The sequence below is a fragment of the Brassica napus genome, chromosome C3 (genome assembly GCF_020379485.1).
Source record: "Brassica napus cultivar Da-Ae chromosome C3, Da-Ae, whole genome shotgun sequence".
Classification (NCBI taxonomy): domain Eukaryota; kingdom Viridiplantae; phylum Streptophyta; class Magnoliopsida; order Brassicales; family Brassicaceae; genus Brassica; species Brassica napus.
Window position 1 is genome coordinate 50,375,755 of NC_063446.1, and position 16,777 is coordinate 50,392,531.

At 39.8% G+C, this 16,777-nt stretch overlaps 1 protein-coding gene across 1 annotated transcript; it reads right to left on the bottom strand.

Annotated features, from left to right (window-relative positions):
• Nucleotides 1-235: 235 nt before the first annotated feature.
• Nucleotides 236-3,939, bottom strand: LOC125583146. Its single transcript, XM_048749732.1, has 6 exons — nucleotides 3,908-3,939; nucleotides 2,160-3,813; nucleotides 1,875-2,071; nucleotides 1,446-1,787; nucleotides 1,093-1,377; nucleotides 236-551 (listed from the first exon to the last, which is right to left on the bottom strand). The coding sequence occupies exons 1-6, from the start codon at nucleotides 3,937-3,939 to the stop codon at nucleotides 236-238; spliced, it is 2,826 nt and encodes a 941-aa protein (XP_048605689.1).
• Nucleotides 3,940-16,777: the final 12,838 nt, after the last annotated feature.

The following is a 16,777-nucleotide window of genomic DNA, read 5'->3' on the forward strand; positions in this document are numbered from 1 at the left end:
CCTTACTAGTATGCGCATTCTTTTTCATTCTTGTAGTCTTTGGACGACCCATTTAATTCACCTGAAACAAATTACACATTAGTTAGTACAAGATACAAAAAGAACTATGAAACTACATCAGTCATCACAAAAAAGAATACACAAGAGTCAAGCATCAAACAAGACACATATCACAGAAGACCTCACAAAAGAACACAAAACAGTCAAGCATCAAACAAGACACATATCACATGCATCACACATATATGCCTTCACAATCAACTCGGGCATTGTGAGCTTCATCTATTTCAACATCCATATCAATGATTGATGGCAATGGTCCAATATCTATGTTGACATCTTCTTCTTCTGTTTCATTGTATCTTCTTGATGGACCTCTTAGGACAACATACCAGCAGGATGTATCATCCTCCCTTGAGTAAAACACTTGTTTTGCCTGAGAAGCTAATATGTATGGATCCCTATTAAAGGAAACTTGAGACTGATTCAAGTTAACAAGTGTGTACCCATCTTCCACCTTAACTCCGTTTCCTCGTACTGCCCATTGACACCTGAATAGAGGGACGTAAAAGACATTATAGTCCAACAAGATAATCTCTGTAACTCTCCCATAGTATGATACCAAATCGACGACTTGTGAAGTGTCTTTTGCACTCGCTCTACACATTGCAGTAGCCTCATAAAATACTCCACTGTTTTGGCTCATCCTCTGAACTGAGTGTGTGTGAAAGCGTTGTCCGTTCACTATGTAGCCTGTATATGACCTTGCAGTACTACATGGACCATATGCCAACCATTTTAGAGTCTCTCCATGTGTTTCAGAATCCACTTTTATCTAGCAAAAAGTATAAGCAATTGTCAGAATAGAAGAACAATTAATTTAGAAACGCAACAACTGTTATAAACTTGCCTGCTCTTTTAACCAAGAAGCAAAATTCAGGGTATGTGTACTCCACAAATATGTTGCATCACGTCTACATCTTGCATTTGTGTCTTGTAGAAATTGTAGATGCATGCTTGTGACACAAAAAACAAATGTTTCAGTTCCTACGTAGCTTATAGGTTACGAAGTTAAAAAATGCAGTCACTTACTCAACATAAGGGTCAACAACAGATGTGTTCTGTAGGACAGCAAGGTGGGCTGTTTTCTTCTCCATTTCAGAGAGGTTAATTGATTTTGGTGCCGATATTGGACGTCCCTCTAGGATTGTCTGGCTCTCATAGTCAGCATTCCTATCTAATTTCTCCTCCACATTGGTTGTCTTTTTAAGAAACGCACTGCAGAACTGCATGCACTCTTCTGCAAGATAGGACTCAGCAATACAACCCTCTGGCCTCGCAGTGTTTCTAACATAGTCTTTCAGGATCTTCATGTGTCTACATAGAGTAAAAAAAGTTTTAGTCACAGTCTAGAGATTTTAAAATTTAAATATAGTATAAGTTACCTCTCAAATGGATACATCCAGCGAAAATGGACTGGACCACATAGTTTAGCTTCCCTTCCAAGATGAACTGTCAAATGAACCATTATGTCGAAGAAGCTTGGAGGAAAAAATCTCTCAAACATACAGAGAGTTTCCACAACTTCTGCTTCCATTTTTGAAATCTGCTCTACATCTATTACTCGCTGGCATAACCGGTTGAAGAATGCACACATCCGTAATATTGCTAGTCTCGGGCCTTTAGGTAATAATCCTCTAACTGCAACCGGGAGTAACTGTTGCATCAGCACATGATAATCATGTGATTTGAGACCTGATACCTTACACTCTTCTACTGAAACACCCCTAGATATGTTTGAACAATATCCATCAGGTCCTTTAAAATCAGAAAGTCGCTTGCAGAATACTTTCTTCTCACTCTTCTACAAAGACCAAGGTGCTGCTGGTAGGTAAGTCCTTTTCCCTTTGCCCCTCGGGTGCAGATCCTTTCTAATACCAAGATGTTCCAGATCCTTACGTGTATTGAGACCATCCTTCGAATTCCCACAGTGAAGTAACGTTGAGACAATGCTCTTTGCCACATTTCGCTCAATGTGCATTACGTCCAAATTATGCCTCACGGGTAGTTCCTAAATATCAATACAAAAGAAGCAAAACTGTGAGAGTCTTAAAGATAATAATATACAAGGAATATTGTGTGTTCAATATAAGACTTACCTCCCAATAAGGAAGTTGAAAGAAGATTGATCTTTTTTTCCATCTTGACAACTCCTCCTCATCAACTTCATCTTCTTCCTCTGCCTCAGATTCACTGGAAACGTCCTCAATATCACAGTCTTCTTCAACACTCACTGTTCTTTTCCTCTTCGTTCTACCTTCTCTAAAATTCCCAAAGTTGTTAACAAAGTGCTTCAGGTTATTGGAAATGTCATGACCAGATAGTATCCTAGACTTTCTCCCGTGTTCAGCGTGTCCATCAAACCAAGCCTTCTTCGACCTATATCTATGCGTTGGTGGGAGACCCTTTCTATGAGACATATACACATGCTTCCTACAGAACTTCAGCCACATACTATCAGTGTGTTTCCCGCACACAGGACAACCCATTTTTCCTTTCACTTTGCATCCAGCTAGATTTCCATAGGCTGGGAAATCACTAATAGTCCAGAGCAGCATTGCCTTCATTGTAAATGCAGTGTTACTCACAACATCATATGTTGACTCTCCTTTGCTCCACAACTGATTTAAATCCTCTATTAATGGCTCTAAGTAGACATCAATACTATTACCAGGCTGTTGTGGACCAGGAATGAGCAGTGTTAGCATGATATTCTCCTTCTTCATACATAGGTTAGGAGGCAAATTGTAGTTAACTAACAGCACAGGCCAACAACTGTACTTACTGCTCTGCATGTTGAAAGGATTAAATCCATCCGTAGAGAGTCCCAGCCGTATATTCCTTTCCTCAGCGGCAAATGTGGGATACTTGTCATTCATCTGTTTCCATGTCACAGAATCTACGGGATGCCTTAGTTTCCCATCGCTGCTCTGGTTAGTAGAATGCCACCTTAGGTTTCTGGCCATTTCTTCAGACCTAAACATCCTCTTTAGCCGTGGGATTATTGGAAAGTATCTTAATACTTTCTGTGGGACACCTTTCTTGATCTCACCAGTGTGCTGGTTAATCTTCCATCTTGAGGCCTTACATTTAGGACAACTGTCGAGCTTCTTCAACTTCTTTCTGAACAGGCAGCAATCATTAACACACGCATGAATCTTCTCATAACCCATATCAAAAGACTTCAAGAACTTCTTAACTTCGTACAGTGATGTATGCAACACGTTATCCTCTGGTAACATCTCCGGCAACATCTCAAGTAGATCATCGAAGCTCTTGTCAGACCAGCCATTCTTAGTCTTCAGCCTAAACAATGACACGATGGCTGATAACTTGCTATGGTTTGCGCAGCTTGGATATAATGGGGTTTCAGCATCTGCAATCTTTGCCAAGAACTCATCTTCTTTCATGTCTTCTCCCTCTGCCATCTCACAGAAGTCACGTTCAGTAGCTAACTCTTCATCTAAATTCTCAACAGCTCTGTACAACCCAACAATCTCTTCATTCCACTGCTTCTCTTTCATCTCGCCTTCAGCCACAGAGTATACTTCTCCATGATGATACCAGTCCTTACGCTGCTTGTACACCTCATCCATTCCCCTTCTAACCAGATGATCGACTATATCTGCAGCTGAATGCCGATCTACATTCCGACAGTCTGTGCAAGGGCAGATAATGAACTTATCAGCTCCATCACCCGCAGACACAACTTGGACAAAGTCCCATGCACCCTTCTCATAAGCAGGATCAACTCTGCAGTTATAACATAACAAAACAGAACAATTCATTAAACACTCAAATCCCCTACTGAGTACCAATATTAGATCAATATATGTTGATTTCTTACCTTGACAGATGAACCCACGCCTTCTCCAACATTGTTTGATCTATACTTCTTTAAAACCATTAGAACGAGTAAAATGGTCACAGAATACACAAATTCTAAATAGCCAACAAGTAAAATGGTCACAGGAAATAGAAACCAACGAGAGTAAAGTAGCCAACGAGAGTCAAACAAATGAAGCTAAATTCTGGAAAAAATTAACAACACTCAGTAAAGTAGTCAACGAGAGTCAAACAAATGAGAATCATGTTATGACTAAGCAAAGACTAAAACAAATCAGAAGCATGTAATGACTAAGCCGAGACTAAAACAAACCATAAACATGTACTAAAGCCACGGGAATTAAACAATTTAAATCAGAATCAAACATATCATAATAAAAGAAATGAGAATCATGGGAAACTGAGATATCGAAGAAAATAAACCTCTTCGGTTCGAATCGACTTGAGCTGGAGAGTACCACAGGTTACAGATGACAAAATCGAGCTTCAAGGTCTCGGCAGAGAGTTTCGGTTGTGGGAGAGAGGGGTTAGGGTTTTCGAGAGAGAGAGAGAGAGCTGGAGAGTATCACAGGTTACAGAACACGAAATCGAGCTTCAAGGTGTCGACGGAGAGTTTCGGTTGTGGGAGAAAGGGGTTAGGGTTTTCGAGAGAGAGAGAGAGCTGGAGAGTATCACAGGTTACAGAACACAGAATCGAGCTTCAAGGTGTCGACGGAGAGATTTGGGTGTGGGAGAAAGGGGTAGGGTTTTCTCGACTGAGAGAGAGAGAGTTACTCATTTTTTTTTAATTTAGTTGTCGACAATCATTTTTTTTATCCTTATGTATCCTAAGTGTTACAGTAAAGAGGGAATAGATTTAGTATTTCCCGGTTCTCAAATTTTCACTAAGTATAAGCGGTACGCGTGCTTTTCTATTCCCGCTTTGTGAATTTTTCCCGACAGCATTAAGTTAATGCTATCAATATGTCCCAAAATCGAAAAAATTATCTACCATAGCAGTTTGAAAATCCGTGCTATCCCGCTATGCTATAAAAGGCCAAGTTTCTTGTAGTGACTCCAAATCAAGCAAAAACTAGTAGAGGCTATGGACATCAATGGATCTATCCTCTCTTGTTATTTTGCGCGATATCATGCATCCTCTACAAAGAAATGGTAACCCCTAAACACTTCTAGCTCCACCACTAAATGGCATGTTTAAACACATAGCGTCTCTACCCTGAATAGTGCATGTCATATAAAGCTCAGCTACTTTTAATTGAATGTAAGGAGCTTTCTCTGGAAAGTGTAGCTTTTGCAGGTTTAAGATATAGAGTATGGAGCCGATCTTGAACAGAAGTCAGTGGGGTTTTTGGTAAGGGTGTGTTGCCCTAGTTTTACTGCTTGTATGGTTCATAGATTCGTGGTTAAAGTAGGTTACCGAGAATGGGAGATTTCCCACACTTTCAAACCTTTCTCAATGTGCTTGATACTTCACACTGTTTGAGGACAAACAAGGATCTAACTCTGCGAGAACTGATATATGGTGTTTTCGACTCCTTCTAATAATGTTTTCCAAAATGTTTTTGAGTTTTTATCAAGTTCTTTTCAAGTCATTACGGGTCTGGAGTTGCATTGGATGAGACATGGATCACCTGGAGCAAAAGAGGCAAAAAAAGAGTACAAATTGGAGATTTTCACATGGAGCAGCCTGGTGGGTGCTCCTAACGAAGTAGAGCAACCGAGTGCCTTCTCTAGCAGCAGATATTTCTAAGTAAACTTCTAATATTTCGGGATTTTTTTTAATCATCCCAATTTTCTCTCAAGCAGCCGCCAGAGACCTGTAATATATATTTTCTTATTTTCTATTATTTTGGACACTACTTTACGGAAGAAACCATACCCTAGATCTTCATACTTTGTGATTTTCTATTGCTACTTTGTAAAGGGAGAAGGATCTCTCTCTCTCTCTCTCTCTCTCTCTCTCTCTCTCTCTCTCTCTCTCTCTCATCCTAGAGAAGAATTCCCTGAACCCTCTTTATATTTATTTGATAATTGCAGTGATGTGTTATTCAGTTTAAAGCTCTGTGTTTTCTTGTCCCACGGTCGTGTAGTCGGATTGTTAACTTACGGTGTCAGGGTGTTAGATTATGAGATAAACATATATATGTTAATATTTTTGTTGTCTTCATTCATTGCAGCACTTATTGCTTATGATAAACTAATCACTTAGTGTATGAATCAAGGCTTAATGTATTCATCAAAAGTGTTATAAGTTGCTAGACATTGAATGAATGAGTATTACATCCCTAGCCAGCGAAAGTAGATGTTAGGGTGCATTGTGAACATATCGGACTTGGTCTCTAATGTTTGTCATCGCATCTCAGTCCAAATGACAGTTTAAGTACTAATATCGATCGACAAAAGGTGAAGCTCCATGAGGTTGGGATGATCACTTGTAGTGTTCCGAGTTTTAGACAGGTCCTTAATCTGTATCTGAATAATTTTTTGGCTCGTGACTCTAAGCACCCGAATAAACCACCCAAGCTAGCACTTTTAAACCCTGATATCCTTAAACCAATTTTTTAATTGCTTATCACGTTTCCTAATTTCTTAAACCCCATACTGTTTTAGCTTAATATTACATCTATAAAGATAAATTGTGAACTGGTCCTCTGGATTTGAATCTAAAGTATTACAACAACCACTGTTAACTTGACATTAGATTATGATTTATTTTTAGTGTATCATCGCCTAACTCTATAGTCAAAGTCTTGGATAGTCGATCCCTTGTTCGGGTTTGGTTTCCCCTTATATAGGATGTTTGTAGTCGGAAACAAGGTTAAATCATTCCACATCCTGAAATATGGAAGAACTCTCTTTGGTAAGAGTTTTCCATTTTACTCAAAGGTAGGGATGGAGTCGGGTCTAGAGCCGGCATTTCTCTAGGCAAGGATTGAAGGTTGGTGTCCTGCTCGGAAAGATGAGTAATGTCTTCCAGGATTATTTTTTTCTTAACAGTTTGCTCCTTATCTTTTGATTTCATGGATGAAGTCGGGAGATAGCATGTCCATTTGGTTGACCGGCTCTGTAATTGACCGGTGTCAATTCGAGCTGGCCCGGCCCGGCCCGGCCCAAATCCGCTAAGTCCGTAAATATTTGAGCCCGGTCCGGTCCGAAAATATTTTGGGCCTAAAATTCAAAGTCCGGCCCCCTTATAGGGCTATAGGGCTTTTGTGGGGTTTTTCGAAAAATAAATTATCATTGTTACTTTTATCGTTTTAATACATGTGATTTTTCATCAAAAAAATAGTTTCATTTTATTGCTTTAAAATATAAAGTGAGTTTAAACATTTATTCTTTATCAAAAATGTTTTAGTTTTTCGTATGCTTAAAAAACATATTATAAGTAAACCAAATTTAATAAGATTTAAATAATCAAATATAAATTATAACTAAACATATAAGAGAATAAAATTTATGATAAACATGGTCAAACGTTTCATACTTTGTAGTTTGAAAAAAAAAATGTTGTACATGAAAGAAGAAAGTACATTTGCAAAATTTAAAATGAGACACTTGTAATGATCAAAAAATAAAATGCATTAACAACTTTTATAATTTGCTTTATTAGAGTTTGGATTAAAATATTAAAATTATATGTTCATACTAATAATGGTTTTGATTGGAAGAACGATAATATTTAAGCTAAAGTATAAAATTTCAGGTTTTTCGGCCGGCCCTAGCCCAAACGGGTTTAGGTCCAAAAAACGCAAAGCCCAAATGGGCTTTGCCCAAAAGGTCCAATTTTTTGGGGCTTTTAAAACTAAGCCCAATCCCGGTAATTTTTAGGGTTGGGCGGGCTCGGTCTGCGGGCTTCGACCCTAATTGACATGTCTATGTATTGCCACAAAAATTGGGGATTGATGGCTGAATAAGGAAATTTGAAAAAAAATGGTGGAGTTCATAGTTTACTGCCGTGTAGTTTATTTATGAAAAAGTTTATCAAAACCAGAGTTTATTCTGGTAGTACAAATGATGTGGCAAATAATTTTGGATGACACTTTTTAGGGTAAAGTAAATAAGGGTTTCTCGTTGTAGTATATAAATAAGAAGTCAAGTAGGGAGAACATACCAAAGATACTGTTTTATTGATTAAAACGAAAGTTCAAGCAAATAGACCCTTCAAAAAACGGAGAAAGAGCTAAGTGCACATCCACGAAAAAACTTGTTTTGGGAAGACTTGCAACTTATTATATTGCTCCAGAACACACCCTTACGAGCCACGTGTAACCACAAAGAACCAAACCTAGGAGGATGAAGATTGACTATTTAACTTACAAACCTCCACGAAAAATGCAGGACCTAAGCCCCATATCCTTGAGCGACAAGCTTGAAATAACGCCAAACAGATTGAAAATCAGCCACCACACAGAAGACAAGGATAAGCACATCCTCCAAACTACGAGGAATCCACCACTAGAACCAGACAACACACACTAGTAGAACAAAAGACAAGACCCAACCTAAAATCAAAAAACCCTTTCTATCAACAAGAGAGAAAGGACCTGAGAAAACACCGCTAGGACTGTAAGAGAAAGGGGACAGAGCCAGAAAAGGAATACCAACTAAAAGCTAAGGAAGGATTTCAAGAGAGATATCACATACATCATCCACCACTTCAAACTTGTTGGATTAAGCTCAAAGATAGCTTGAGAGCTAAGCTACCTAATCCTATAGAGTTATAGATTAGGAAATATATTAATATGTTAAATCTAATGAGTTTAGGAAAGTTTGAGTTATATATAATGAGATGCAAAGTATGTTGCATAACTTATGAGTTTGAGAGCTTAAGGTTTTGAGATAGTTTTCCTTAAGAGTTTAATAAGAAGAGTTTTGTATAAGAGTTGAGTTCATAGTTTGTGTTCGTGAGTCTTTGACATCGTGTGACTTGATTTTTGTATTTGGTATCAGAGCCACATTTTATTCTTTTCAATAGATTCAATCTCTTCTTCACATGCTTTCGTCCACTCCCTTGACTCTTTTGTTTCTCCAAAGCTTCTTGGCTCGCCATTTAGATACAATAGTATCTCCTCTCCTAGTTCTTCAGCAAGGAGAATGTAGTCTTCGAGATATTTTGGAGTTGATCTTTTCCTTTCTGATCTTCGCAAAGATATTGGAGGATGCCAAATATAGAAATCAAGTCACACGATGTCAAAGACTCACGAACACAAACTATGAACTCAACTCTTACAAGAAACTCTTCTTATTAAACTCTCACAGAAAACTATCAACACTGCCAAAAACTGGCAAACATACCAAGTGTAACTCCCATATCAACACAATGAAGCTGCCCCACCCTAATTCAAAAGAGATCTCCACGAGTTTTACAAACCACACATACCTCCAAAAAAATCAATATACTCATACACTAAAACAACACATGCCAACCAATATCTCAAACCTCAAATCACATAAAATCCTGTAACAAAAACTCGTTGAACGATGGCTTGAAAATGGGTGGTGGCAGAAACGTCACATATCCCCTCCTGGATAACCTCGAAGTAATGACTGAAGACACTGATAACCCCTGAGAAATCTGACGAACTGTGACATCACCCATCTGCTGAATATCTAGTTGGAACCATGTTAGCTAAAGATCGAATGACAATGATTTTACTCATCATCATAGAAAGAGACAATTGAGTTAGTAATTGATGGACATAATGGTACTAAATTATTTTTCCAATTACTTTTTTTTCGAAGTGTTGAAAACCGATGAAAACGGAATCCCCTAATCACCATCCTGGGTCATAACCGGGACGGAACCCCACTATTGTGACACACATCTCCTCCTATCTAAAGGACAGCGTGTCATCCCCAACGCGTCATCATACAAGAGTGTGACACCCGTCTCTTCCTCGCTGAAGACGACTAACCACCAACAATATCTCAAAATATAGAAGTCCATAAACCCAACTACACTCACCATAAGCCCAAATAAAAATCCGAGAAAAAAGTCCAGTAGCACCAATCCTTCCAAGTATTATATACTCGTCTGTCTCACCTGAAATGGAGAAGAAAGAGGGGTGAGTAACATGGGAGTCACTTAGTGAGGTATGGGATGCTAAACCCAAAGTCTATGGACCCAAACATAGCACTCCGAATAAATATAATTTAATTCTAACACATGTCAAACACGGTACAATTAAAATACCCAAACAACAAACAATAGTCCTAGCAAGTGCGCACTCGCTGCCCACTAACAGGCCAAATGTAACACCCCGATCCGGCCGACTTGGTGTCGAAGCCTTACGTCGCTCGGTCCACTTCCTGGCCGAACCTCTTAATTTTCGCCCTTTAATTATAATATCGCCTAAAGGCGAGGGCTAACTTAGATCTTAGCTAAAGACTTTCTTTGTCCTTTATGGCCTAGATCCTTTCAACAGATACGCAGCGGATTATTCTCTAATTAACCATTGGTCTAAAACCAATCTAACACTTGTCTGGTCGAATCACCTTAGCCTTGGTCAGTTTACTCAACTACCAATTAGCTTAAAGGTCAATCCTAAACCCAAACCAAGTCATACGATCCTGAGGTTCCATTCCCCTAAACCATTCTATCTAGATTTATGCAGGTATTGCAAGATCTTACCTTTGCCACATCTACGGAGCTCATTATCTCATCGGTCCTCCATTGACTCGAACTAACCATTCAACTCATTGAGTCTCTTATTGGTCTTTATCTTTGTTCCTACATCAAACAGCTCCCCTAGGTACTTAGTCATTCAACCAACCATCACCACAGACATAAGTAACCCTTGAGAAGTCTTTGAAAGGATAAGGATATACATCTGGCCTTTCTTGGCTCATGCACAATCCAAAATCTTTTTGCCTTATAGACAATAGTACCCAGTCCATCTTCGGGACTGACAAAGCTCATTAGATCCTAAGTCAATCAACCAACCATCCTCACATGACTAGGAACTGATGAGTCATCATCTGGCCTGACCGGCCTTGGGACTTAACCCAAACAACAGATATGATATGTTCATACCAACCGATGCATTCATTAATCAGGTTAGTACCAACACCTTGGACCGTTATCTAGAGGTCAGGTCGTCCATACTCAACCATCATCAGATCTTACACGGCTTTCTTTGAACAATCACACTTAGGCTCATTACTTATGGTCTACGATACATAGTACTAACCATACACTTCGTCATGACTCTTAGCCAATCTCGAAGCTATCAACACCAAGGTTGATATCTAGAAGCATCACATCACTACTCTTATTCCAGCAACGTGACTATCCATACTAGTGCTCGGCCATCGAACCATCGTCCTGAAACATGATCCGACCACTAGACTTGATAAGCCATCGTCTACTTAGCAGGTATTGACATAACCGGCCTTCCATTGCCCTCGACCACGCTCTACATAAGGCATATGGCGCCTATCCTACTCACCAACCCGAAGTTGATTGTAAGATATCCTACTTAGCCTTTGCGGCTAGAACCATCCATCCACTAACCATGGATTATGGTTCATACATCAATCATGTTGTACGGATTGCACTAGCCCTTAAGGCCTTCGCTATTTCCTTACACTCATGTATTGACCAAACTGACAACCCATTGCCATCATGTGGTCCACGCCCAACATAATGCATGAGGTGTCCTTTTAACCATCTAATCACTCGTACCCTTTTCGGTCCCGTTCCATTCGTACCCTTTCAGTCCCGATCCGTTCGTACCCTTTCGTTCACGACCCGTTCACATCCAATGGATCATGATACGTTTGTACCTCTTGGATCACGACACGTTCGTACCTCTTGGATCACGACACGTTCGTACCTTTTGGATCACAACATGATCGCAGATCTTGGATCACGATACATTGCATCCTTGGGATCACGATGCACCCTTTGGTCATTGGTACCCTTTGGTCCTCGTACCCTTTGATACTTGCAACCCTTGGTATCTCGTACCATTTGGTTACTTGCATCCATTGGTATCTCACAACCTTTGGTAACTCATGACCCATGGAAACATGCAACCTTTGGCGACTAGTACCATTTTGATCCAACCTATCGGCTATGGTTAGCAATGAACGTAACCAACAATGACACCAGGGTCTATGATGTGGTAACATGGTTAACTATCACGTTCCATATATATATCATATATACATAATAATATAAAGAGACAGAGATAGAACCACTCACAACCGCTATAGCCCTTACCGATCGGTCAGTCCGTCTCCCGGCTAACCGCCTTTGAACCTTTGGTCCTTTGCGCCTATTTCCATCCAGGAATAGGTCTTCTTCTTGGCCTCAGTGACTTCTAAAAGCCACGGCCTCATATGGCTAAAGCCATACCTACCATGAACCGGATCTTGCCCTTATGGCTTTGATCCCGGATCCTGCCCTTCCGGCTTGGATCCTCGGTTCTCATTGGGGGATCCCTTTGTTTAGGACGTGTGTCCTTTGTCTCAGACAAAATGAGACTGAATAAGACTGAATGAATTTATCCCTGGACGTCCTCCCTTTATATAAAAAACCAAAGGGCATGTGCGAAGGAACACATCCCTTCTAAGCATCCTTTTGGAACAGATCTTAGCCATCGATTACAATCAACGGTCCAGATTGCACCTGTTGGATCTTGGAGGTTTGCAGATACATCTAGGCACGTCCAACAACATCTACGCATGTAAAACCCAAGCCCAAACTTATATCCCAAGCCCATGGCCCGACCACAAGATCCCACCGGCCCGTAGCCACCTTGGGTCGACCATATGGCCCGACCATAGTCCGGACCCGGCCCAACTGCCCGAGACCGGACCACTCAGTCCAGCTGAGTTGAGCTGACTCCCAGATGACCCAGATGAGTGAGCAAGTAGCTCAGCTAGTTGAGCTGACATAACTTGGACTGAGCTAGACTGCACTTGATCGAGCTTTGTTTAGCTGATCGAGCTACCCGTCTACATCGTCCAGCTATTGTACAACTTTCCTAACTTTTTCTCTTCATCCTATTCACTCCGTATAAGTCCCTTGATCCATTTATTGACATAGACTGAGCTTTCCCATGATCCATTCTGATCATTTCACTCATCCCACCTTGTTCACGATCAATTCTCTTGATCTGAACCAAGGCAGTCTCGTTTCTATCAAAACGTCTAGGCCCTATGTCAAGATCCCGGGATGGGAATGTGACAAGTCTCCCCCACTTGTGATGGATTTGTCCTCGAATCCAGTGGTGGTTATACCTTGTCTCATGACAAAATGTCCCAACTGAACTTAGTCTCGTTTTGAACATGGAACATAACAACTTGATTCTTTAGAACCAAATGAACTCTCCAATGATCAAATCTCTTTGACAATTGATGTACCAGTCTCCCCTACTTGATAGGGATTTGACCAAAAATCCTATCAAGTGGTCCATTCTGGTTTCGCTTATGGCACCCTTACTTGGCTACTTCAACCATAGTTGATACCACTTAAATTAACCTAAGGAGTGAATTACTCTCTCAAATAAGAGGTTCAATTGTAGTACCTAGGGATCGAATCCACAAGGAGCTAGGGAACCTATTAAATCTAGTTAAATTATTAATTCTAAGTGTTTGTTGTTTTATGGTTTAAATGTAAATAGCAATCCTAATTGAGCAAGTCTATTGCTTAACTAACAAGATGATTGGGGGTGTAACTTATTGGAAAGGTATTAGATGCATGGTTTCTATTCAGGTGTTGGAGATTATAATCCTATAGATGCCTATCAGTTGCATGCATGATATATTAGAGCTCAACCCCTTGAACACAGTGATCAGCGATGGCAATGTTTCACTAGTTAACTAACTAGATCTTGGATCTCAACTGGCGTTTGTTGATCACAAGAAAATGTCGATCGATGGTCCTATAGGGATATCGATCGATACACCTTTCACAAATTTTGATCGATTGTCAGAAGACAATATCGATCGATTGTCAGATAAGCCCTAGGTGCAAGTTGATAATGCTCACTAGCTGTCTAGTTCAGCGGTAGCCTTTTTCAAGCAATCCTAGTATGACAGATTAGATTCAGGACTGGATGGTCAAGGATGCGTGACTCATGCAGATTCCTAGGTTCAATATTCTAGTTAGCTAATCTAGAACAAGCATTAAGAACAATCAATCAATGAATACCACAACTTAGCAATCTATACTTGGGGCTAATCCCTCTAACATATTTGAACCCTGAATCTAACAGGTAAACTACTCAGACATAGCTAAGCAATTCATGACACAAAATATAAATAAAAACTGCATAGAATAGAATAGATGAATCAATGAAGTTCCAATCACAAATCTCTCTATGATCTTCTCTCCTAAAACTGTCTCCTGAAAATAAGAATACAAAGGTGGCCAAAAGCTCTCTTGCCTCCTAACACTTAGGCAAGTATATAACTATTAGGTTAAAAACTCGTCAGGAGTAATCTTGTAATTTGGTGAAGTCTTGGGTTTAAAGTCGGCTGAAACCAAGTCGTGCTTCCGCGTCTCGACATCGATCGATGGTACAGGATGTAGATCGGTCAATCATAATCTTCAGTCGTCGAGGCTTCTCTTCTGTATCGATCGACGTCACTAGATGTGCATCGATCGATTGTTTCTTCTTCGTATCGACCTCTAATGGTCAGCTCGGATAAAATCTCTTTTAAGCTCCTAAATGCTCCATAATCATCACTTTACTCCAAGATACTTCTGAACCTGAAAACATACCTAATATGAGTGAATATATAGTATATAGATAGTAAAATACTTATATACCATGGGTAAAAATAGGTCAAATTCATGGTATATCAACTCCCCCAGACTTACCATTTTGCTTCTCCTCAAGCAAAACAAACAGACAGTCTTTCTGAAAGAGGTTTGAAAACATCAGGGACTTATAGATATAAAACATAGAAATCATCACCTCTACAATTTCGTAAACCACATCTAAAGTCCTAATCACAAAAGCACATTATGCAACATCCTAGCTTAGCAACCAAATTCAACTAGTCCACAACTCAGCAAATCATGTCTGACATTCCCCTCTACTAACCTCATTTCTTAGCAGAAATATAAAAGTGCATGCTTTACCTTGGGAGTATCGATCACAGGTTGCAATGATTTTCAGACAAGTATCTGGGACTGCAGGTAAAAGTTAGTTCCTAATTTTTCTCTCTCTAATTTCTCTCTTGAGTCAAAGTCTGCTTCCATTGCAGGATCAGTGACCAAGATTGGACATGCTTCCATGAATCAAGTCTTAATGGTGGTTGCCACCAAGCCCTGTTCACTTCTTTTTGACCTATATCCAAGAATTCTTTGTGAAGCGAGCCTTGAAGATTGCCGCCTCCAGGTCTCGTTCGAATTCTTTATTTGCAATCTTTATGAAGCAAGCTTTAATGGTTTTAGACACCAAGTACTGTTCAGATTCCTCCTAACTAAATTCTAAGTCCTATTAAAACAATAAATTTCTGATTTTTTTTTTAAATAAAAACTAACTACTCTAGTGTCGAAATAGAGAGAGAAAATTGTGATAAATAAATCTACATAAGGCTTTACCTTCCAGACTTGTCTGAAGAATCCGATCCGATCCCATGTATACCAAGCCCCAAGACAAGCGTTTATGTCAGGTTTAGTGTTGGAGGTCAGCTTTGGTTCCTTCAAACAATCAAGGCAAGTGTGTATAGTTGACAGGTTGATCCACTTTAGCATCTTAGTACTATCTGCAATCAGTAAATCTAGAATAGTTCTAAAGAGTGGTTAGATATTCAAGTATAAATAAGGTCATAGTCCCTTTCACATAGGTAAGCATAATTTATTAAAATCTTTTTATAAGAATCAGAATAAACTATATCAGTAAACCTTCCCCCAGACTTAAATTACACTGTCCCAGGGTAACACAGTCGGAGTTACGGTGGAAATAAATCATAAGTACAAATGTAACAAGTTAGGAAGATAAACCTGACCGGAGTGGAAATCGATCGATGTGCATAAGTATGCATCGATCGTCGTGTGTGAGTGTATGTCGATCGATGTCGACGTCTCGTCCACGGTCGATATGTTGGTAATCATCATACTTGGGTCTTGCAATAAATCTGAAAGAATAAAAATGAAAATAAATACTAATAACTAAGAAAACCAATTAAAATTACCTAATAGTGGGTTGCCTCCCACTCAGCACTTTGTTATAGTCATTTAGCTTGACTTTGGAGGTATGTGGCTAGTTGGTGGAAAAACAGCTACTTGTTGGGAAACAAGCATCCACTTCATCTCATCTGCACATTCTGGAATAAGCTGCAATGAAACTTCTTGTGGCCTCATCATTTCTGGTCCATCTCTCATCCATCTTCTGTACTGCATTTGAGATGTTCTGTAGCCTTTCTAGGATGTCTTCAATGCTGAACTGATACCATCCTAAATTGTTGTAGGCGTATTCTGATAGCTCGTTCAGTTGCTCATGCATTGACTCCCTGTTGTTCGGTATCAGCTGCACGTCGTATGGTGTAGACGTGGTGTCGATCGATGCGAGCAAGTGTCTGTCGATCGTTGTTGGTGCCTTACTGTCAATCGATTTGGAGTGTCCTCTATCGATCGATGCTGATATCTGGTGTTGAGATGCGAGTTGCCTCTGAATGGCTTTGATTTCTTTTTGTAGCCTTTCTGCTTGGCTATCTAGTCCACTGAGTTTGACGTTGAATGGAAAATAGATGTCATCACATCGCTTCTCAGGTCGTCCCTCCAAGGTTTCTATAGCTGTGTAAAGCTTTGATGTGATCTGATCAACTTCTACTGCTGTGTAGGGAAGATGTTCTGTAGGTTTCTTGCCGTCGAGCGATGTCCTTCGGAACCTATCGATCGATGTTGAATCTT

Coding starts and splice junctions, on each gene's coding strand:
- LOC125583146 (XM_048749732.1), bottom strand. CDS start 3,939: ATGTTGGAGAAGGCGTGGGTTCATCTGTCAAG. Junction 2,072..2,159: donor TTCAACTTCCTTATTGGGAG/GTAAGTCTTATA, acceptor ATTGATATTTAG/GAACTACCCGTGAGGCATAA. Junction 552..1,092: donor GTTGTTGACCCTTATGTTGA/GTAAGTGACTGC, acceptor CCCTCTATTCAG/GTGTCAATGGGCAGTACGAG.